Genomic DNA, 25147 nt, shown 5'->3' on the forward strand with positions numbered 1-25147 from the left:
GCCAGAGACTGGGGCTATTAGAGGGGGGCAGGGCCATAAGGATCAGGGATGCCTTGACACAGCAATTTGAAGCTGAAAACCACTAATATTTGTTGCTATGCTCAGGAGAGCAGTGTTTGTAATGCTAGGAGGTGATTGGTGCAGACGATGCAATATGAAGGTTTAACATAATTGTCTGTTGCTTTGCAGGGCTCTGTTTGCTTTCAATTAATAGAATAAAGACTGCTTTCAAAGCAACACAATTCTTTTATTAAAAGAACAACCACTGGAGGAGAGAGTCAAACAAAAAAGACCCATCAGCAGTGAGGGCGATGAGGGAAGGGAAGGTCTCAGGAGGAGGTGGGATCCCAGGACGGCTAAAGATTTGTGTATGTCCAGGATCATATCCAACCTTCTCCTTTGGAGTACAATACAGTGAGTACTGTACTTCAGCAGGGCCAAACTGCAGAGGGATGGGTGTTGAGCGTAGTGGGAGTCTGCAGTGCTGGACCATGATGGGGGAGGAGTGGAATGCCGTGGGTATAGACTGGAGCCAGGATGTTGATAACAGTGTGTTGGTGGTGTCTAGGGGAAGCATGGAAAAGAGTTTTGTGACAGTGGCTGCAGGGGAGGGTGGGCATGGAGCTGCTCGGTTTGCAGAGCTAGTATCACCTGTAGCATGTCTGCTTGGCGCTCCATAATGTTTAAGAGCCACTACGTGGCTTCATGCTGGCACGCCATGTTCTCCTTTCGATCCCTCTTCTTGCTGTCCCTCCACTCTTTCAATTCCTGCTTCTTGGCCGCGGAGTGCATCATAATATCACACAGAAAGTCCTCCTTAGTTCTTCTTGACCACTTGCTAATTCTGAGCAGCCATTCACCCACCAATAACAAAGAGGGAGGCTGGGCTCCCAAGGTCATCCCTGTGAAGTTTAAACACAACATTTTACAGAAGCAGCATTGTTTACAACACACAGAACACCGATTCAGTGATTTAAAACACCGCCAGTACTCAGTAAGCCAGTACTGTCACTAACTGGCTGACCCCAGGCAAGCACACGAGCCACAAGACCCCCAAAATGGTGAGTAGCCGCGGGGCAGGGTAAATCACTCTTCCTGGACCCTGCTGTACACCGGGCACCTGGCTCTTGGGGAAAGCCAGCACTATTGTGGGGACCTGATAATCATTCCTGTCCTCACACTTTCCACAGGAGGTGATCATTATGGAAGATATCTCGCTGCTGAGGGTGAGAAGGGAATCAAGGGAGGGTCTTCTCCAAGACTGTGGCTTCTGCCCTGGCCCCTATGTGGTTCGCCTGTGTGCAGCAATGGTCTCTCCCCGCCCACCCAGTGATAGCACAGTGGCACGGGCAAGAAACAAAGCAGCTCTGCCAAAGAACCTGCGGCAGCTGATTGCCCAGTATCTCCACGAGAATTTCCTGGAGATCTCTGAGGCAGATTCCCATGAAGTGAGGGAGTCAATCAACAGCCTGTTCCGCTGCTCAGACTAGGCGTGCGGTGGGAGACAAGCCGGCTTTCTGCAACCCTCCTGCCCCCAACAACTCGCTTCAGCAATTCCCAAAACCAGATCTACTTACCAGGGGCTTCCTCTCCTGTTTGTGCTTCGCCAAGATCTGACAGCTGTGACTAGATAGCATCCTCCAGGGTAGAAAAGAGCTCATGGCTGCATGCATTTCTGACCTCCGAGTCATCCTCTGCCTCTGGGTCTCCCTCCCCCTCCACATCCTCATTTAAGATTTCCTCCTCCTGGCTTAGTCCACTCTCGACTGGCACACAAGCCAACGAAGTATCCACAGTGGTCTTCTCAGTGGAGGTGGGGTCACTGCCGAGTATTGCATCCAGCTCTTTGTAGATCCAGCAGTTCATGGGCGCAACACCAGAGTGGCGGTTTGCCTCCCACACCTTGAGGTAGGCGTTCCGCAGCTCCTTCACTTTGACCCTGCACTGCAGTGCGTCCCGGTCATGGCCCCTTTCTGTCATGCATCATGATATCTGTCCATAGGTATCATAGTTCCTACGGCTGGAGCACAACTGAGACTGGACAGCCTCCTCTCCCCAAATGCTGATGAGGTCCAGCAGCTCAGCATTGCTCCGAGCGGGGGGGATTGTCTGGTGCGTGGAGCAGGCATGGCCACCTGGAAAGATGCGCTGAGACCACTGCATGCGTCACCGAGCAAACGGGAAGGGGACTTTCAAAATTCCAAAGGAACGTATGGGGTGGGGATGATGGTTGGTCACCTAAGGGCAGGGCAATATTGTTCAAACTGATGACCAGAGAGGCGAGAACAGGCATTGTGGGACACCTCCTGGAGGCCAATTACAGCATTGTAATCAACCACGGTGTCTACACTGGCACAGCAGCGCTGTAGCCCCGGAGCAGAAAGCTCTATGCCTCACATTGGGGTGGTTTTTTTTTTTTTTTACAGCACTGCAACAGTGCAGTTTCTGCACACTAAGTGGCTTGGCAGTGTGTACACCTTGGGAATTACAGGGGGGGGGGGGAATGTGTTGATGAGGAGCACAAGGCTCAGGACTTAGGGGCAGGGATTGTGCCACCTTCTAGGTTTGGAAAGTGATTAGAACACTATTATTGAAATAATAAATTGTGCCAGAACAAATAATCATAATAAAAAATTCTGGTTAGAACCTCAATATGGGGTCATTTAGGAGTTACATTCCTGGCCCAACATGCAGGCTCTTTCCTCACTAATGCAACTTCGCTCTTGCTTCATACCAAATATATATAGCCTAAATAATATAGTGGCATTGTCCAGGGAAGCTCTCTCTCCACTGATGCATCTGTTTCCATCTCTAAGGACTTGTCTACACTACAGAAATTTGAGGTGCTACCCGCTGTGCTGTCAAATTATTCATACACTTAAAGTTAAGTACATACAGTAGAACCCCGTTTATCCGAGCCTCCATTATTCAGCTCTCCGTATTAACCGAACCACCAGTGCACGCACAGGAATGTGAGAAACTGACGCTTCAGACCCAGGCAACGGGCTGTCAACCCGTTCTCCTGATTATCCAGATTTTTGATTAGGTGATCTGGCCCTGGTCCCAATTAGATTGGATAAACAGGGTTCCACTGCACTTAAGGGCTTTGCTGGATCAGGAGCTAAAATAACATGAAATCCCATTCTATTTTTCTGTATTGTGTATAAATTCTAACAATATGTCTTTACATTTCTAGTCCAAGAAGAAAATGACCCCCCCGAACGGACTCAGGCTGGATATACCTCTTTGGGGACTGCAAACTGGTAGTCACTATTGAAAGGCAGGACAAGAATCTTGAAAAACTCATGGAAAGGCACAAAGGGGCACTTGCCTTAAATCGCTGGACATTCCCCTTGCATAGAGGAATACCATGATTTGTGGGGGAGAAAAGGGTGTGGTTAAAGCATGCTATGCACCAGGGCTCTGGGCAATTGCAAGCAGATCCTACTGGCACCAAGACCAGAAATGTAAAAAAAGGGCACCTTATCCCTTCCCTACACACATGTAAAGCTAGACTAGAATCAAGGATCTGGGCTAGTATCTTTAAAGAATCATACTTTTAAAAAAAACATTTAATATGCATTGCCTCTAGGTGGTGCTAATATGTGTCTTTTTGAACTATCACTGGTTTCAGAATTCAGAGTAACAGCCGTGTTAGTCTGTATTCGCAAAAAGAAAAGGAGTACTTGTGGCACCTTAGAGACTAACCAATTTATTTGAGCATGAGCTTTCGTGAGCTACAGCTCACTTCATCGGATGCATACCGTGGAAACTGCAGCAGACTTTATATACACACAGAGAATATGAAACAATACCTCCTCCCACCCCACTGTCCTGCTGGTAATAGCTTATCTAAAGTGATCATCAAGTTGGGCCATTTCCAGCACAAATCCAAGTTTTCTCACCCTCCACCCCCCACACACAAATTCACTCTCCTGCTGGTGATAGCCCATCCAAAGTGACAACTCTCTACACAATGTGCATGATAATCAAGTTGGGCCATTTCCTGCACAAATCCAGGTTCTCTCACCCCCTCACCCCCGTCCCAAAAACCACACACACAAACTCACTATCCTGCTGGTAATAGCTCATCCAAGTGACCACTCTCCCTACAATGTGCATGATAATCAAGGTGGGCCATTTAGCAGCCATGTTAGTCTGTATCAGTAACAAGAACAGGAGGACTTGTGGCACCTTAGAGACTAAACAAATTTATTAGCGCATAAGCTTTCATGAGCTACAGCTCACTTCATCGGATGCACTATCAATGATTCTTAGGAAGGTATAAAAGTAAGTTCTGTATTCAATGTATGTTGGGAACCACTGATATTAAATATTTTATTTTTCTAAAAATCCAATATACCCACACAAATACACTCTCCTGTTCATTTTAAAATGCTCTGATAATTAACCTTCTTGACAATCCTTTTTTCCTATTTTGAGTGTTTATAATGAAGCTCAAAACTCAACTAGTGAACTAAGTTATGCAATATTGTAACATGAAGAGAAAGTACTCTCTTTGTTAATAAGCCTATTTTGACTGATTTTTATCCACCATTGATCAGATGCTTTAATTGACCCATACACAATATCCACATATTTTCCCTCAGAAGTTACAATTAATTCAGAACCCATCAGGAGTATACACAATTTTTAAATTGTTCCTTCCAATGCATACTGTTATGCACTGGACTATGTAAAGCATAATCTGAGATTTTATCTGCTTCTACAAAAACAACAAGGAGTTCGGTGGTACCTTAAAGACTTAACGGATTTATTTGGGCATAAGCTTTTGTGAGTAAAAAACCCACTTCTTCAGATGCATGGAATGAAAATTACAGATACAGGCATTAATATACTGGCATATGAAGAGAAGGGAGTTACCTTACAAGTGGAGAACCAGTGTTGACAAGGCTAATTCAGTCAGGGCAGATGTGGTCCACTCCCAATAACTGATGAGGTGTCAATACCAAGAGAGGGAAAATTGCTTTTGTAGCAAGCCAGCCACTCCCCGTCCCTATTCAAGCCCAAATTAATGGTGTTAAATTTGCAAATGAAGTGTAGCTCTGCAGTTTCTCTTTGAAGTCTGTTTTTTTGTTGAAGGATGGCTACTTTTAAATGTTATTATACAGGCTAACACGGCTAGCCCTCTGATATCTGCTTCCAGTCATCCTCCTGGTCTGATGAGCCAGCAATTTTTAACATCTCTAGTTCCTAAGGCACCATGCTACTAACCTCTTTTGCTGAGAACTGACCATTTATTCATATTCTAGACCAAGATTTTTCTGAGTTTTTTTCCCCAACCAGATTTCCACTCTTCTAAATTTTCTTAAATATCTCTTCTGTGAAAGACTATAAAAAGCCTTTGGAAAGTCAGAGTAAATCATCTATATCAACCAATTCTCCTTATTCTCAAATATTTCATTAATGAGGTCAAAGATGTCTAACAGTTTAAAGAGACATATCTCCTTTCAGAAACCATGCTCTTTTGTCATTATATTATAGGCATATCTATATACTTCTAAACTGTTTTTCTGGTGCTGAAATAAGATTTACAGGTCCACAATCTGTCAGGGACTGCCTCAGAAGAGAACTTTTTTCCTAAGAAGCTACCAATATGGAAGTCTTTATAAGGCAGTTGCTGAGGTAAAGACGACTTGGATCTTGTTTTTCTTGAGGGCTTTTGCACAATCTCTACACAGACTTACAGGAAAAGAGAAGCACTGGAAAGTTTGTTTTATTGTGAACCTCAGCTATTGAGAATGATTGGCGTGAACAAGATAGGGAAATAAAAAATTAGATCCAGAAAAGAAAGAAAATCAACTGTTTTTATTGCTGCTAACACCACACTGATGTTACTTCATTTTGAATTTCTTTTATAGGTCACAACCAATTATTCTCTCATTTCAGGTTTATTATGGATCTTGGACATCCTGGCTTCATTTACACTGAAATGCAGATATATTTTTATTTATGATCTACTACCGCAACTCTCTGGTCCACCTGAATCTGACTTGGATGTAAGATCTAGATAATAGCTGTTTTTTCTGGATATTAAAATACTGGAAATGTAACCGGGGGGGATTACAGGCATTTTTGAAAATTCTATACATTAGCCTCTATTTTTCTCTACTTTTCTATCATTTTCACAAGTTGACCACCATTTCCCTAATCTCTTGAATTACTTCTTCAATGTCTTACTTCCTATTTCCACTTCTCGCTCCTTTTACTTTGGTCAGTGTCCCACAGGGTTCCATCTTGGGGCCCTCCTGTCTTTCTACATCTTATCCCTGAGTGGCCTCATCCACTTTTCTGTCTTCAGTTATCTCTGTGCTGACCTCTTCCCCTCTGTTCAATCGAGGGTGACGAGATGTCCCGATTTTATAGGGACCGTCCCGATATTTGGGACTTTTTCTTATATAGGTGCCTATTCCCCCCGCCCCCTGTCCCAATTTTTCACACTTTCTATCTGGTCACCCTAGTTCAATCTCACATTACTTAAGCTCAAGCTTAAACCCTTGTCTATCCAAAATCTGTCTGCCACCCCAGTCACAGCAGTCCTCCTTTACAAGACCCTTTACTGCTGCACGTCTCCTTAAACATCAGTTTCCAATACTTTGTCCTCATTTTCCAGGCCCCAGATAGTCCTACTTGTGCATCCATCTTATTTCGGGGTGCCTGTCATTCTATTTTGATCCTATACTCAGCCAGTTCCCTCCCTATAATTCCTTTCCCTCCCAATGCTCAGAATGACCTCTCTGGACCTATAAACCTCCTTCTCCTCCTCAAGTTACATTTTCTCAGTCATTTACACCATGAGCCTTTTACTGTAAAGTATATGTAGTTTATAAAATTAACTGTTCTTCTGGAGGTTATCTTTTTAGAGTGGAAACTTTTCAGGAGGCAGATGTCTTTTTTCATATTTTTAAAACATTGACCAAGGAACTATTAAAACAATAGCCTTGGACTACTCCTGAGAGGATTAACTGATCTGTAATAGCGAGTTCAGGAAATCTGAAATCCTTCCATCTAGTGGCATTTCCTGGAACAGACAAGAGTTTCAAATCAGACGTCACCTTTTGAAAGTTTGGAGTGTTCTGCAAAGAGTCTCTTTTTGAAACTTTCCCTTCTCTAAACCAGACCTTTTATCAGATGGGATGTGTCATAATAATTAGGCCTATGCATTTATCCCACTTGTGAGATTAACAGTGGGAAACTAGATAGAAGTTTACAAAGTGTTTCAATAACTTATTAAAACAATAATTGTTGGTGGGAAAAGGTGCAAGAGAGACTAATTTAAATAAGATGACTACTGATGTAACTCAAGAACTGCATTAAGCTCATGCCTGGTAAACAAGAGAAGTGCAAGACTGGAAATCAATGAACCAAAACTGGTGTGTCACTAACTACTTATTCGTGGACAAAATAATGAGGGAATGAGCTCATTATTGGAGTTTTTATAAAGAAGACAACTTTTGGTGCAAAAATTAAAAGAAGCTGTCTGCCAGCAACTGCTGCAGTAACCTTCATGGCTGCCTGCCACCCACCCCCTCTTATGACCCCAGGATCCACTGTGACACCAATGGGACTTCATCAGCTGGATGGAAAAAGGTGTCCTGAACAGATTGGTCCAAAAAAAGGGACCTACCTGACATCACCATCTCCACTGGCTCTGGCTGAAAGCCAACAACCTGGGATGTGAGTCTGTCACATCTCCCTCCCTTTGTGTATCTTTTTCCTATCCCTCTCCTTTTGCCTTCTGTCTAGTAACAGTCTGGCTTAGCTGGCCAAGACTATATATTTTGCAACAGTGCCATGAGCCTGTAAGTAAAGAGGTAGTTAATAGCAAGGTTCTAAACACACCAATGCTGGTACAAATTTGCCAGGTCTCAGAGTGGCTGATAAAATGGTGCATTGTGCCTTTGTTTCTCCAGAAGTGAGGCTGCACGTCAGAGTCAACAGCAGAGATAGAAGCAGCACTTTCTATCTTTACTGATTTTTTTCCTCTCGCCTCTTATACATGTTTGTCTTCTTGGAAACAGGACTGAACTTTAACAGCAGTAATCACCAGTGCTCCAGCCCATCTCAACTAACTTATTTGGGAAAAAGAGAAAGAACAGTTAACACCCTCTTTAATACTAAGAGACCATCGGACAGTAGGGTTTCATTCTAAAAACTCTATAGCAAAGGGAAAGGGGAAAAGAGTTATGGTTATAATGAAAGCCTTACTTAACTTGCATTTCAAATGCTTTAACTTTTTTCCTTCTTTTCTGTATCTTTAATAACAGATTACAGAGAGTTTTAATAGCGTTTGGGCCCTGGTACTACGCTGAGGTCTCTGTATACCAAACCTGAACCTTTTTTAAAACGTTAGTGTTGGACAATAAAAGGGTTATGTAAATAGCTGACTCTGGGCCCATATATTCCAACTACATTAATACAACAGAAGCCAGCCTGAGCCAAATCTCTTTTCATTATCAGAGACAGAGCACGAATGCACATACGCATGCACAGTTTCTCTTCCCCTTAAAAAATAATCAGCTCTAGTTTTTCCATGACTAGAGCTGTCCAATCTGAAATCCTATTTGAAGGGGGAATGGAGGAACCCAACATAACAAAAGGCCCTCATCGTGAAAGGGGAAAGGGCCACAGAGACAATGAATCAACTAAAGCAGGGGGTAACAAATGATGGCAGTGGGGGTTACAAGTGTAAATCAAGGGAACCAGATAGGGACACTAAGCAGAAAACCCAGCACAACACCCACTGCTCTGCGAAGGAGTCGAGATTTTGGAGGGGTTAAGGTCCCACAAAGCAGCCACTCTCCACCATGTAGTCCTAGGCTGCTCCCACAGATTTTCCAAGTGAAGTTATTGCTGACAGTAGCTGCTGTGGAGGGGACTCACAAGAAGTTAATGCTGCATCAAATGTGGCAGGTATTTTGGTTTTGTTCAGCCACTTAGCTAAATGTAACACCTAAAGCAGGTTGAGAGAAAAGAAAGTTAATATTTGGGTGGAGCTAGGAGTAACCAATGTATATAAAAAACCACCAACAATCTTATCAGTCACGTTTTTAAAGTTCAGAAAACAAAGTATACAACTACTTGTTATATGGCCAAACAGCATATGAATATACCAGAACCAGTGCAAGCAACTCCTGGACCTCAGCGCCCAAGTACAGCATGCTAAGGCTACTGTTGTTAAACTGGACAAGCAGCAAGTATTTATGGATATATCAAATACAGGTACACTACAGAGCATGGTATATCATGATGGGAAGAGACCAAGGTGGAATGAAGGTACAAATTACCTTTGATGACACCCCGCCCTTCAAAGGAGGTCCCTCCAGAAGTCTGAGTGATAGCAGTAAAAGAGAAGCTGTGCTAATATGGTATAGGTTTTGCTTAGATAACATCCTATAATAAGCTACAGACTGACATGGAACATACTAGAAGGCACCAGCAGTTTCCCTGTCTATGACACACCAGTGCTGCCAGCTTTCTCATGATTTGGTGCTGCTCTTAAAGGCCCTGCTCCTGGAGTCATGTGATTACACTAAAATCTCAACTTTTATTTAAAAAAAAAAATACTGAGTTTCTAGTCCCCGTGGTTGCAGAGGGAAGCTCGGAAATATGAAGCCTAAAGGCTTAGGGTTGGCAGACTTGACCTGAGCTCAGACAGCCAAAAAACTTTTAAAACTTACAAATTCATGACTGTATTTCAGCAGAAGTACAGATGCAAAAGTAGCATTTCAATCAATCTACAGGCTCTTTTTATTATTTATTTAAAACAGGTGACAGGACAAGGCTGCTATTCCCAGGATTAGAGACTGTTTCTTTGCAGGTGGTAAGAAGGAATTGAGTGGGTTGAATATACTCCATCTTTTCTGCCCCTGAGAGGGGGGTAGCACAAGGATATGCAGGGCATGTGTGTGACCCCAAAGAACACTGCTGGTTAAAAGATTCTGATTTGTTGAGCAAGAGGCACATGCACACCAGGAGTGAGATCCACATTTACAGACGCTTGAAGAACTACCAATATCGGAGGCTGGGTTGCAAGAGACCAGGAAGCTGGAGAAGGGACAGATCACCTGTGGAAAGGCCTGGAAGAACAAGGGAAGGGTAAGGAGCTGAGAACAAGTATTCTTGTACTCCTCATTCTCACAGTTATAGTATATTCTACATATGTGCTTTTGATCCTAGTTAAAAATGGCAAGTATTTAACATTTATTGCAAAATTAACGGAAACTATTTTAAAGACTTAATCAGCAAATATTCTATTTTACAAAATAGTGAACAATTCCTTCTTCACAAGAAGAAACATTTCATGTATTTTCAAATCAGCTACTTTTACAAGACAGCATGAATCTGATGTTATAGCATACTAACACGCAGGAAAAAAATACAACCACAACCAATACTCATTAAATATTGTACATAACCATTTACAGTTTCAAACAGTCAATGAAAGGAAATTATATCAACTGCCATTTATCTACCTATACATGTATTTCAGTATAAAATGCTAATTTTGAATAAATAATGTTGCAGATGAATGCTGCAGGAGTTCAGTTCTTGAGCAGTTCAATGCACTTTGGTCTTTTGTTAACTTTGTTCCATGCCAGCCATGAGTGACAAAGCTAAAGACTCCACTGTGAATCAAAACAGATAAAAAAATTAAAACATTTTAAACATTCTTGTTTATATCACTCTGCCAAGGTTTACTGAAATTGTCAGTTTTATAGCTTATGAGGCAGATATCTTTTATTATTCAAATGACAAATAACACCTGAGGATTTAAGTCCCTACATCAGGCATTTTCAATGTTATCAATTTCATTATCTGAAATAATGAGGGGTCAATTGAGGAGAGTTAATTTCCTTTCAGATGTTGGTGTGGAACCTTATCCTTAGCAAAAGGTGCAAAACTGAACAAATGTATCTTTATCCTTTATAATGTATCCTTTAAACGTATCCTTTATCCTGTACTGTAAATAAACAGTATTAAAACATCTACACTGACAATAAACCCCACCAGCCAAAAGATCCAACAACACAGGACAAAATTCTGCTTTAATTTACATCAGTGCAAATACAGAGTAAATTCACTTGAAACAGTGGACATAATCTAAGTTCTGCTCTGCTCTCATATTTATGCTCTTGAAATTACAAAAAGTGCCCATGGTTGTATTCTCTGTCACTGTTAGAAGCCAGTATAATTTAAAATAAAGAAATTGGTGTTATTCTTGAACCACTACCCACATCATCGCATGTTTATTCATCCAAAGAAGCACCTGTTACTTAGGAAAATATTTTATTGCTAACTTTAGAAATATTTAGTGGGTGCAACATTTACACTAAAAAAGTCTGAGAGTTGTAGTTAAAGGTCTGTGACACTGCTGCACAGAGACGATGTTCTCGCTATCAGTTGAAGGGTTTAAGAATAGTGAGGTTCTACCAATGTTTGTGACATGTTAAAATTGTCAGGGACAATATAAAATGGAACTTTTGACTCCTAACGTATGTAACCATTAAAATGTAAATTACTCAGGCAGGCACTGCCTTCATTTGCCTGTTAAGCACCATACAAGATGATAATGATACATAAAACATAACAAACCACCACTAAAAACTATTGAATTGTTAAAATAGAGCATGGCATCTTATGGCATCCATTTTAGGCTGTCCATTACGATGTCATAAAACAATAAAATAGGTATCAGTTCTGCTTGGCCTATACCAGGCAATACAAAATCTGAATCTAGTACAACAATATGCAATCTATGTTTAACAGTGATTAGCTCTGACTGCAAATCATCTTTTGGTCATTAATTCAACATCAGCCATCTTAAGAGATGTGTAGTCAAATAACTGATCACCAAATACTTTATTTTAAGTGGCATGTGAATTCCTTTGGCAAAGTTAGGATTTATGATATATGCCAATCATCATTTGCATGTCCCTCCTTAGGGCATTAGGCAAAATGAAGGAAGTTTTGCTGTTCATAAACAAAGTGAGGCACAAATGCTCTAAAAATTTTGTTAAATTGTTGTATTAAAAGGGAATAGAAAATGCTTTGCCAATCTCTATGTTCTTGCACACAATAAAATTCAATTTAAAACATACTAAACATTAAAACAGCCTCACTCCTACAAACCCAGAAAAGCCTACTTTCTGAAAGAAGCTTATAAATTAGAAGTGTCAATAAAGGAAAAGCCTATTTTAAAATTGTTCTGTATACTCACAATGAGGAAAAGAGCCTCTACAGACTGCTTTGTTTAGAACTGTTACGAGAAACATGTGACAATTTTTAAAATCTGATTCCATCTTCTCTATGGATTCCATCCTAAGAAAGAAGTGCAGTTTAATTTAAACAAATATAAAACGGATAAATAACTACATAGATAGTCCTATATAAAATGACATATCCTTTCTTTCTAATAATGAATAAAAATAAGGTGGAGATCATCTTTCAGTTGTGTGTGTACAAAGTGCCTAGCACAACAGAGCTCCAATCCTTGACTGGGCTTTCCAGGCATTATCACAACACAAATAATTAATAATGAGCTAACTCTACCCTCTGGTATGCATCTAACAACTCTGAGGAAGAACTACTGATCCTGTGTGGAGTAAATCTACTGTTCTTGTCTAGGAAACCTCTCTTATGTGATGAGCTCTCGAGCTCCACATTGCTTCAAAGCCTAGAGCTAGGGAGCTACCTGATGACTTGCTCCTCTTTTTCCCCTGACATGGGGGATGGGTTCCACAGGCAAAATCAGAAACACTTGCCCAGGAGAGGGATGCCTAGAGCAGGATAACTGACTCAGATAAACAGCAGGACCTAAAACAAACAAACAGTCTTGAAAGTTAGGGGGTGGATTGTGATTTCAATAGGAACAGTTAGGCCAGCACTGAGCACTCCTGAAAATCCTGCCTTAGAGAAATTTCTCATCTTGTGCCTAAGAATACGCAGGAGGTATAAAGGGAAAAAAAAAACAATAGAATACAATAATTTTAGATTATCCTCATATAACGCAAGTACCCTGCTTAGAAGTTTATCAGACTTAATATTTTTGAAACAATGTGAGTCCTGAACTTTCTGGGTGAAACCCTGGCTCCACTGAACTCAAAGGCAAAACTTGCACTGACTTTAACAGAACGAGGATTTCACCTTCTGAGACCTAAGACAAGGTTACTATCACTAGCAGTCTACATCAAAAAGGAAGATTTACCGAGGAGGAAATAACAAAGGAAGTTTAACTTTTCCTTTTTATCAGACCAGAATGAGTCCTTATTGGTTATGCCCACAGTTCTCATAAACCAAGCAAATGAATGTTAGTTTCCAGTGCCTGTGAGTTTAAGCTAAGTCTCAGAAGAAAGATGCAAGTACGAGCATGACCATTGAGCCTTTCATTTTATTAGTTTATAAAAACACATGATGAGAAAAAAAAAGTACTTCCATTTGTTGTACACTATAGTCTTACAATTTTTTTTTTTTTAATTTTTTTTTACTGGCCACCTTTTTCACTGAGAAACACATTCTGATTATACAACCAACAGGTGCCTGCAGCTGATAAGCTTCAGCTCCATTGAATTTTATCCTTGTTAACAAAAGGTCACATTAGTCTCCCATTAAACATGCAAAGCAAAAAGATATATACATCAAATACAACACTGGAGCTGTGAAATGATCACATTATAAAACATTATGACATATTACTTACCTCCAAGCTCCCAAACCAGCCTGCCAACGATCTGCAAACATCAGCACTAAATTTAGCACTTTCATTATAGCTTCTTTCACAAAACTAACCTAAGATAATAATGGGGAAAAAATACAAGTAGTCTAATCAGGAATTTATTTTTAAATTCAATAAGAACTTTGGCAGGCCATGAGATGACAACACTCCATGATGTTTAAATTAAGATTTCAATTAAAACAACCTTGAGGATACACTCTAATTTCCCAGCTACAATATGTTCTTTGTTTAGTGGATTAACTGTTCAATTAATTCTGAGGTTGACTATTTTGACAATACTGAATGTACCTAGTATTTGGGACAAAGTACTACAGCGCAATTCCATGTACCAAGTGTATCACCTCTGAAGTGCCAAAGTTTCGAACAAATGTTGACATTTAAAACATCTCACAAATTGCAGATGATGCAATATTTGTTGTCCCTATTTATATTTTGTATAAATCAGTGCATCACCCTAGTTGCTTTCCCAGCACTGTAGGAACTTTTAATTCAGATTAACGTAGATGATACAATCTGGCATATTTTATCACTTCATTTAAACCTGAAATTACTATTCAAAATACACTACTGATATTAGCTAAAGCTACTGCAAACAGGTACAGCATATGTTGCCTCTACAACAGCAGTTTTCAACCTTTTTTTCATTTGTTGACCCCTAAAAAATTTCAAATGGAGGTGTGGACCCCTTTGGAAATCTTAGACATAGTCTGCAGACCCCTATGGGTCTGCAGGCCACAAGTTGAAAATCACTGCTCTAAAATACAACAATTCAACAATGTGGCAAAACTCTATAATGGGTGGCACCTTCCTTTACCCCCCACTTCAAGCTACCCCAGTAGAAATAATCTTGAATATATTTTTAGACACATCTCAAACAGCTTGTTTGAATCCCCTAAAATTTGGGCAAAACAAAAAACCAAAAAAACCCCAATAAATGGTTACTCACCCTGTGTAGTAACTGTGGGTCTTTGAGATGTGTCTCCCTATGGGTGCTCCACTCAAGGTGTACTTACATCCTCTGCGCCTATGACTGGAGATTTCTCATAGCAGCGTCTGTTCAGCCTGCGCATGCGTGTTGCTCCCTGCCGTTATATATCAGCACACAGGTAAACCGCCCTTAGTTTCTTTTCTGCTGTGTAGCAGAGAACTCCAAAGCAGAGGAGAAGGACAGCAGATAGTGGAGAACCCATAGGGACCCACATCTTGAAGAATTACAGTTACTGCACAGGTTGAGTGACCATGTCGTCTTCTAGTACTGTCCCTCTGGGTGCTCCACTCTAGGTGACTACTGAGCAGTTCCCTTTAAGGAGGAAGGGTCTTCAGAGCAGAGGCCAGTATTCAAGGAAGTACAGCTGAGCCACATACAGCATCAGAAGCCAAGTCATGAGTTATTGCATGAGTTACTTAGCAAAGGTACGTACAGAGGTTGAAGTCACAGCTCAACTTATTTCACTGATGGGAACATTTTTGCAAAAGGCTGTAGAAGTGGAAACTGATCTTGTAGAGCGAGTTCGTATGCCCGCGTGTGCTTGGAGATTACAAGATTGGTAGCAACAGTTAACGCAATCAGATATTCACTTGGGAAGCCTTCGTTAAGAGACTGCAGACCCTTTTGATGTATCTGATCGAGACAAATAATTTGGGAGTCTTTCTAAACAGTTTAGTCCTGTCAAGATAGAAGGTCGGGGCTCTCCTGACGTCACGTGTGTGTAACAACATGTCCTCTTTGTCTAGCTGAGGATTAAGGTGGAAGATCGGGAGATGAATGGGTTAGTTAATATGGAACTCGGAAGATACTTTTGGTAAAAACTTGGGGTGTGGTCATAATGTGAACTTGTCTTTGAAAAAGTAACGTGAAAGGAGGGTATGCCAGAAGGGCCCCTATATTCCTAACTCTTCGTGCTGATGTGATGGCTACCAGAAATGACGTTTTCAATCGATAAATGGAGGAGTGAGCAGGTAGTCATTGGTTCAAACAGAGAATCCTGTAAGACATTTAAGAACCAGGTTGAGGTCCCAAACCAGAATAGACTGACTGGTGGAAATAGACTTCCGAGACCCCTCAGGATCCTCATCGTCACTGGCTGGGCAAATACAGAAAAACATTCTACTGAAGAATGGAAAGAAATGGTTACTTATGACAACTGTGGTTCTTTGAGATATGAGAGAGACATGTATTCTACTTAGGTGTGTACACACACAGCACACCAGAGCCAGAGAATTTTGCCTAGCAGTACTCACAGAGGGGTGGCAATAGCACCTAATGACCAGCCCCTCCCTCTGGCAACATGAAGCAGAGTCTCCCTGACCCCCCACCCCCTCAGTTCCTTTACACAGAATACCCAGAGACTAGACTCCGATACAGGGGATGGAGGGTGGGTCATGGAATACAAATCTGCATCTCATCTCAAAGAACCACAGTTGAAGAAGAAGAAGAAATGGTTACTCCCTGTAAGTAAATGCAGCCATGTATTCCACTTAGGTGACTCACAAGCAGTACCCACCCCATGAGGTGGGGCTCAGAGTCTACCTAAACAAGGATTGCAGGACCGCCTACCAAAACTTGCATCCGCTCTAGAAGATGCGGTAAAGGCATAATGGTTCATAAATATATGTATGGATGTCCATGTAGCAGCCCTGCAAATCTTCAATTTTGAGATGTCACTGAGGAACACTACTGACATTTTTCAGAGTAACAGCCGTGTTAGTCTGTATTCGCAAAAAGAAAAGGAGGACTTGTGGCACCTTAGAGACTAACCAATTTATTAGAGCATAAGCTTTCGTGAGCTACAGCTCACTTCTTCAGATTGCTTGCACTCACAGAATGACCTTGCACCTGATGAGGAGGCACAGACTAGGCGATTTCATATGCAGTCTCGATACAGGATGCTATCCATTTAGAAATCATCTGTGAAGAGACTACTTTCCCCTTCACATGATTTGCATGTGACAAACGGGCGAGGCAAAGCACAAAACAGTTTAGTCCTGTCCAGACAGAAGGCTAGACATCCCCCGACATCTAATGGCTGGAGATGCTGCTCCTCCGGAGATGAACGCAACTTAGGAAAGAACACAGACAAATATACCACCTGGTTCAAACAGAACTGAGAAACCACTTTAGTCAAAAATTCGGTGTATGGTTGTAAATTCACTTTGCCCTTAGAGAATTGTATATAAAGGAGACTCTGCCATTAGAGCATGCAACTCTCATTCTCTTCTTGCACATGTTATCTGCTACGAGGAATGCAGTTCTCTGACACAAAAGTGGAAAGGTACAAGATGCCAGTGGCTTGAATGGAGACCCCATTAAAACTGCTAGGACCGCAGTAAGGTCCCAAAGAGGAACGAGCTCTTGGACCAGAGGACAGAGATGAAGAAGCCCTTTTAAGAATTTTGCTACCACAGTAATGGAGAAGACTGATCTTCCCTTCATGGGGGATGAAATGCCGATGTCACTGCCAGATGCACTCTCAATGAGCTAAGTGCAATTCCCAACAACTGAAGGTGCGGCAAGTACTCCAAGATGTCCTGGATGGAAGCCAGTGTTGATTGAATTCCGTGGGCCAACCACCACACCAAAAATCGCTTCCATTTTGCTGAAGAGGCCATTCTGTTAGAGGGTTTTCTACTGTTGACTAGGACCTGTGGAACAGCTGCTGAACACTGCTCTTCCTCCTCATTTAGCCAAGCAGCAGCCATGCCATGAGATGCAGGGAACTGAGTGTGGGATGCAAGGTGTGCTCGTGATGCTCTGCAACTAGGCTGGGTTGAAGAGGAAAGAGGTATGAAAGGCTGAATTGACAATGTGAGAAGGCTGGAGAACCAGCATTGCCTTGGCCACACTGCAGCAATGAGAATAACCTGTGGGATGATCAGGATCAGGAGGAAAGTGTACAGGAAAGCAGACTACCAGCTGAGATGGAAACCATTGGATAGGGATCCCGGACTGAGGCTCCCTCTAGAGCAGAACAGATAGACATTTCCTGTTTCCTCATGGCAAACAGGTCAATTGTGGAACGCCCCAAACTCCAAAAATGACCCAGAGGACAATTTGCTTTCAAAGACCACTCATGGTTCAGGGAAAAATTCCTGTTGAGAATAGTCTGTGAGATGATTCTAGATTCTGGGCACATGATTGGCTATCAGAGTGATACTCTCCTCAGTGCAGAACTGCCACAACCTGATGGCCTTTTGTTCTCCTCCTTGCCTGTTCACATAATACACTGTGGTGATATTGTTGGTAAATATGTGACTATATTGGACCATATATCTAATATGGTCCAAAAAAGCGGGATATACATTGTAGATGGTCCAAAACTCCAGCACTTCGATATGCAGTGAGGACTGCAGCTCTGATCACAGACCTTGAACTTTCAGCAACTCCAGATGGGCTCCCCAGCCCATCTTGGAGGCATCAGAGACAGACCTGGATGGATGAAGGGAGTGCCCTCACAAACGTTCTCCAGGAGCATCCACCCCAGCAAGGAGTCCTGGACCAGTGGAGGGAGATGGACCAATCTCTTCAAGGAGTGAAGAGTCAGATTGTAAACTGTCCTGAGCCACATCTGATGGAGGCAAAGACACAACCTTGCAAACTGGACCACCTGCATGCCAGCAGACATGTAGCCCAAGAGCCTGAGATACATTCAACACATTGGGGAAAGCTGAGATTGCAGACTAAAGAAAAGGTGGTGAATGACTGAAAATGGTCAATCAGCAGAAATGCTCTCAAACTCGGAGAGTCTATTAGGGCCCCAATGAAGTCTATTTTTTGAGTGGGAACCAAAATTCACATACTAATTTTCCCCTACTGTTACTCACACCTTCTTGTCAACTGTTTGAAATGGGCCACTCTCATTACCACTACAAAAGTGATTTTTCCTCCCTTGGTATTCAATACTGTTAACTGAACTGTCTTGTTAAACTGACCCCCCATTTGGTAAGGCAACTCCCATCTTTTAATGTACTACGTATATACACCTGCTACTGTATTTTCCACTCCATGCATCTGATGAAGTGGGTTCTAGCCCACAAAAGCTTATGCCCAAATGAATTTGTTAGTCTCTAAGATGCCACAAGGACTCCTCATTCTTTTTGCTGATACAGACTAACACAGCTACCACTCTGAAACCTGACTTTTCAGTGTTTAGAATGAAACCCAGACGGTTGAGCAGGCACAATGTAATGTTGACGTCCTCTCTAGACTTGCCTCTCAGTATAGCCAGTCTTCCAGATATAGGAAGATGTGGATTCCTTTCTTCCTGAGGTATGCTGTAACCATGACCATGCATTTGGTAAAAACCCAAGGGGCAGAAGAGAGGCTGAAGGGCAACACCATATACTGAAGATGGAGCTCTGCTATGACGTATCAAAGGAACTTTCTGTGGCCCAATAGGTGTCCTGAAGGTCCAGGGCAGCAAACGAGTCATTCTGAGACAACGTAGGGAGGATAGTTGATAGAGTGACCATTTGGAACCTCTTGTATCGGATATATTTGTTAAGGCCTCAGAGGTCGAGAATGGGTCTTACCCTCTCTTGGATTTGGGAACAGAAGCCGTGACCTCGGTGTTCCAGCAAAACCTCCTCCACCACTCCCAAAGCCAGTAGAGAGTGAACCTGCTCAAGGAGCAGTATCTGGTGAGAGGGGTTCCTGAAGAGGGATGGGGAGGGATGGACAGGAACTTCAAGTCAAAGTTTCAGAAGCTATCATAAGCCTGCATCCCAAGAAAGGGGAAAAAATTTCATAGGCAGGAGTTGTAGACCAAGCTGAATGAGCACGCATCTCAGAGAGGTGATTAAGAAAAAGCAGAAAGCATACAAGGAGTGGAAGATGGGAGGGATCAGCAAGGAAAGCTACCTTATTGAGGTCAGAACATGTAGAGATAAAGTGAGAAAGGCTAAAAGTCATGTAGAGTTGAACCTTGCAAAGGGAATTAAAACCAACAGTAAAAGGTTCTATAGCCATATAAATAAGAAGAAAACAAAGAAAGAGGTGGGACCACTAAACACTGAGGATGGAGTGGAGGTTAAGGATAACCTAGGCATGGCCCAATATCTAAACAAATACTTTGCCTCAGTCTTTAATGAGGCTAAAGAGGATCTTAGGGATAATGGTAGCATGACAAATGGGAATGAGGATGTGGAGGTAGATATTACCATATCTGAGGTAGAAGCCAAACTCGAACAGCTTAATGGGACTAAATCGGGGGGCCCAGATAATCTTCATCTGAGAATATTAAAGGAACTGGCACATGAAATTGCAAGCCCATTAGCAAGAATTTTTAATGAATCTGCAAACTCAGAGGTTCTACTGTATGACTGGAGAATTGCTAAATAGTTCCTATTTTTAAGAAAGGGAAAAAAAGTGATCTGGGTAACTACAGGCCTGTTAGTTTGACACCTGTAGTATGCAAGGTCTTGGAAAAAATTTTGAAGGAAAAAGTAGTTAAGGACATTGAGGTCAATGGTAATACAAAATACAACATGGTTTTACAAAAGGTAGATCATGCCAAACCAACCTGATCTCCTTCTTTGAGAAAGTAACAGATATTTTAGACAAAGGAAACGCAGTGGATCTAATTTACCTCAATTTTAGTAAGGCATTTGATATGGTGCCACAAGGGGAATTATTAGTTAAATTGGAAAAGATGGGAATCAATATGAAAACTGAAAGGTGGATAAGGAACTGGTTAACAGGGAGACTACAGTGGATGACCTTGTAAACTGGAGTAATAGGATGAAATGTAATAGTGAGAAGTGTAAGGTCATGCATTTAGGGATTAATAACAAGAATTTTAGTTACAAGCTGGGGATGTATCAATTGGAAGTAACAGAGGAGGAGAAGGACCTTGGAGTATTAGTTGACCACAGGATGATTATGAGCCGCCAATGTGATATGGCTGTGAAAAAAGCTAATGCCGTCTTGGGATGCATCAGGCGAGGTATTTCCCGTAAAGATAAGGAAATGTTAGTACCGTTATACGAGGCACTGGTGAGACCTCATCTGGAATACTGTGTGTAGTTCCGGTCTCCCACGTTTAAGAAGGATGAATTCAAACTGGAACAGGTACAGAAAAGGGCTACTAGGGTGATCCGAGGAATGGAAAACCTGTTTTATGAAAGGAGACTCAAGGAGCTTGGCTTGTTTAGCCTAACCAAAAGAAGGTTGAGGGGAGATATGATTTCTCTCTATAAATATATCAGAGGGATAAATACCAGGGAGAGAGAGGAATTATTTATGCTCAGTACCAATATGGACACAAGAACAAATGGATATAAACTGGCCATCAGGAAGTTTAGACTTGAAATTAGACAAAGGTTTCTAACCATCAGAGGAGCGAAGTTCTGGAACAGCCTTCCAAGGGAAGCGGTGAGGGCAAAAGACCTACCTCGCTTCAAGATTAAGCTCGATAAGTTTATGGAGGAGATGGTATGATGGGATAACATGATTTTGGCAATTAATTGATCTTTGACTATTAGTGGTAAATAGGCCCAATGGCCTGTGATGGGATGTTAGATGGGGTGGGATCTGAGTTACTACAGAGAATTCTTTCCTGGGTATCTGGCCAGTGAGTCTTGCCCACATGCTCAGAGTTCAGCTGATCGCCATATCTGGGGTCGGGAAGGAATTTTCCTCCAGGGCATATTGGCAGAGGCCCTGGGGGTTTTCGCCTTCCCCTGCAGCTTGGGGCACAGGTCACTTGCTGGAGGATTCTCTGCACCCTGAAGTCTTTAAACCACGATTTGAGGACCTCAATAGCTCAGACATAGGTAAGAGGTTTATTGCAGGAGTGGGTGGGTGAGATTCTGTGGCCTGCGTTGTGCAGGAGGTCAGACTAGATGATCATAATGGTCCCTTCTGACCTTAAAGTCTATGAGATCTGACAGTGCCTAAGACCCAGCTGTCAGTGGTGATCAAAACCTATGCATTGTAAAATAAGGCCGTCCTGTCCCCAAATTGAAGGGACAGGGAGAAAGGAATGATGACTGGAACACTGCTATGGACCAAGGAGTCAAAATGGGTGCTTAACGGGTGCCAAGGGAGGGCACATGGACTGGCCAAACCCCAGACAGGACTGCTTCTTTCTATGGGATCTATGCCCCTTTCTGCCATAGTCCTGCTGTCTTGGGGGAGGGAACGGCTGCCCAAATGTGCGCTGCGGACGCTACTGCTGCTGTTGACCACCACAGTGGTGCCTCTGCACTGTTGGCGTATATACTCCCAAGGACTGTTGGGTAGCCCTAGAGTGCTTGAAGAAGTGCAAAGTCTCATCTGTCCTATCCAAAAATGGCATTTGGCCATCAAAGGGAAAATCCTCTATGGCCTGCTGCACATTGGGAGCAATGCCCAAATTCTGCAGCCAGGAAGCTCCTCTCGTGGTCATGCCTGAGGCCATCACTCTGGCTGAAGATTCCAGCACAGACTGCAACAAAGTCTTAGTTACCAAGCAGCCGTCGGTGACAAATGCCCAAAATTCCTCTCTCGAGGCTTATGGCAGCTGGTCTGCAAACTTAGACGTAGCCATCCAGTTCACAAAGTCATACTTGAACAGCAATGCTTGCTGGTTAACAATCTGCATCTGCAAGGAAGAGGAGGTATAAATCTTCCTGCCCATCAGCTCCATTCATTTAGAGTCCTTATCCTTGAGAATGGACTTGAACGTGCCCTGATAGGCTCTATCATTCACCACAGTTACGACCAGGGAACGTGGGGCCTGATGGGAATAAAAACTCTCACATCCCTCCACCAGAATGAAGTAGCGTTTTTCCTTGTGCTTCAGGCAGTACCAAAGCCAGCATGTTCTAGAGGACCTTTGCAAGCTCAAGGAGTGCACCATTAATAGGGAGGGACTGACTATGATGGATAGAGCCATGAATCCGTGCATTGAGAGGTAGGCTCTTGCCCCTATTGAATCGAAATGAATTCATATTCTAACTTTTGCACAGGGGTTAAGGCAGATTTTTGAATATTTAATTGCAGGCGGAATTGGAGAAAGAGGACTATGGCTTTGCAAGTTGCATTCTGATCTTTCAGAAGCCAACTGTCTAGGTAAGGGAACATTACAATAACCTTTCTGCGGAGATGTCCTGCTACTACTGACACGACCTTTCGGGTGGGGGAGGGAAGGGGTAAGAGTCCTTCAACGTTTGTAGAGATTGTGCTTTCAGCAAACAGTTTGGTGCCATCAAAAGGAAGGTCTTGACCGTATTCTGGACCTCCTTGGGAAATCCTGAGAGCAGAAGCCAGAAGGCCCTTAATAACTTCAGCCACAGAAATCAAATGAGTGGCAGTATCACCAGAGCTGAGAGAGGCCTACAGGATATGTTCGGGTGAGCAGTTGGCCTACTGCATTAATTGCCTAGAATTGCTCTCTATGTTCTGCTGGTAGATACTCAATAAAAGGAGTTCAGCTGTTATACTTCACCATTAACGCCTGGTAGTTGGCGATTCTCAACTGTAAAGTCGCTGACAAATATCCTTTTCTACCAAACAGGTTGAGGCATTTATGATCTGTATCACAGAGCGTACATATAGCACGGTGCTGACTTCCACATTTATTAACGCTCTTAACCACTAAGGAGTTAGGAAAGGGATGGGAAAATACAAATAGAGTCCTTAGAGGGGACAAGATATTTTTGTCTGCACTCTTACATGTGGGCAGAATGGACGCTGGGGTATGCCAAATTGCAGGATCGTTAACAACCAGGGTAATGCAGGCAGATGAAACTCTATGAAGGATGCCAAGTAGCTTATGATGTGGTTCTTTAACCTCCTCAGGATAGATCTGCAAAGAATCCACAACCTTCTTGATAAGGTCCTGCCACTTTACAATTCAGAATTGCCAACTCTCAAGCGTTAAATTATACCAAGCTGAACTCCTTTATTGAGTATGTACCAGCAGAACTTTATAGTCTTTAGTTTAAACCATATTTTGAGTACCTGAGGAACCAGCAGCCTCATGGGTACCGGGCTGGAGAGAAGTAGGGGTGGAAGTCACTGAAGTCATCAGAGACTGACTTCTTTGAGGTAGGTACCCTACCTGGAAAACTCCAGGGATAGTCTCTGGGAATCTTATAAAAGGAATCGTGCTCTCAAGGAGTACGATTCGGAGACAGCGAAGGCAGCGGACTTACTCAGAGACCAACATACAGAGGAGGTCCCTTCACCAGTGTCAGAGGCTGGGCATAGTGAGCTCTCCATTGTGAGGAGTCAGTTAGAGCTCCCTGTTAGCTCTAGATTTTAGTGCCAGACAAAAGTTGCACTTTTAGAAAATATGAGACTCCCTGAGGCAACAGGTGCATGAGGAGTGTCAGTCACCGGGAATCCCCGCTAGCACAACAGGCAGCATCTGAAACCAGGAGAACGTAGCATGCTCTCCCAGTAAAGTAAAAATTCCCAGAAGAGGAGACATTATCGATCTAAAAGCCATATATATAATTAAAAATCTTTCCAAAAAAGACAAAAACAACAGCTAAAACTACAACCAAATACTAACTACTAACTATAATAAACTAACTACTAAAAGAACTAAGGCGACACAGCTGGGGTAAAACAATGCAGACAACTGATAAGGCTTTGTCTCAGGCCAATGCAGGTAAGAAGGAACTGAGGGTGGTTTGCTCATGCAGTGCTATAGAACAGCACAGAGCACGAGACTGAATAACACGCTCGCGCGGGCCAAATGAACACTGCTCTGAGAAATCTCCAATCACAGGTACAGTGGGCACAAGAGCCCCTGGAGTGGAGCACCTATAGGGACAGTACTCAAAGAATCACCATAAATTCCCATATCTTCTAGCCACAGGTGACCCATGTACAATTTGAAGTAGAACTGAACTGTATAATTAAGGAAACTATTCTGAGTGGGAAGCAAATGCAGGTTTACAAGGAAAATGAGTCTCAATTGTAACTCTGGAAAGTTATATGGATGGATATAGCCATATAGCCTCTCCACAATATCTATAATTACCATATGTAAAAATCCAACATATACTGTATGATTTGTAATGACAAACATTTTCTCCCTTGTTAGGCTGAAAATACCACGTATTCAGTTTTACTTAACACATACCTTTTCTCTCAGCAGGCAGCGATCATGGATTGTAGACAAATATCTATAATGAATTTTAATCAGTTGATCTAAGTCTTTGGCTTCTTCTACTTGGTGCTGAAACTCCAAACCTGTACTGTGAAGAATCTTTAGAAGAAAAAGCAGGGAGGATTAACATGAATACTACCTCTATGACTGGAATCCCCATAGTTCTTTTCTCTACAATTCTCTGGGGAGGTCTTTTTAGAGTCTGAACCTCAATTATTCCCTCACTCTTCCCCTCTTCCATCACTACCTTTGAGGTTCAGTCTGATGGCCACCATCCATATAACCAAAAACT

The 25147-nt window shown here is 42.3% G+C and overlaps 1 protein-coding gene across 5 annotated transcripts in view; it reads right to left on the reverse strand.

Annotated features, from left to right (window-relative positions):
* Positions 1 to 5814: 5814 nt before the first annotated feature.
* TUBGCP5 (tubulin gamma complex component 5) overlaps positions 5815 to 25147 on the reverse strand; it is a 48795-nt gene continuing 29462 nt past the window's right edge. For 4 of the 5 annotated variants that reach the window (XM_073353301.1, XM_073353282.1, XM_073353318.1 and 1 more), the window contains 4 exons: positions 24829 to 24954; positions 13721 to 13809; positions 12242 to 12342; positions 5815 to 10649 (listed from right to left, as the gene is read on the reverse strand). In XM_073353301.1, the coding sequence (XP_073209402.1) occupies positions 10603 to 10649; positions 12242 to 12342; positions 13721 to 13809; positions 24829 to 24954 (363 nt within the window). In that variant the 3' untranslated portion in view covers positions 5815 to 10602. The remainder of the gene's footprint in view (positions 10650 to 12241; positions 12343 to 13720; positions 13810 to 24828; positions 24955 to 25147) is intronic. The other variant, XM_073353291.1, reaches the window with a different exon arrangement.

Source organism: Lepidochelys kempii, chromosome 1 (genome assembly GCF_965140265.1).
Source record: "Lepidochelys kempii isolate rLepKem1 chromosome 1, rLepKem1.hap2, whole genome shotgun sequence".
In the NCBI taxonomy this organism is placed as follows: Eukaryota; Metazoa; Chordata; order Testudines; family Cheloniidae; genus Lepidochelys; species Lepidochelys kempii.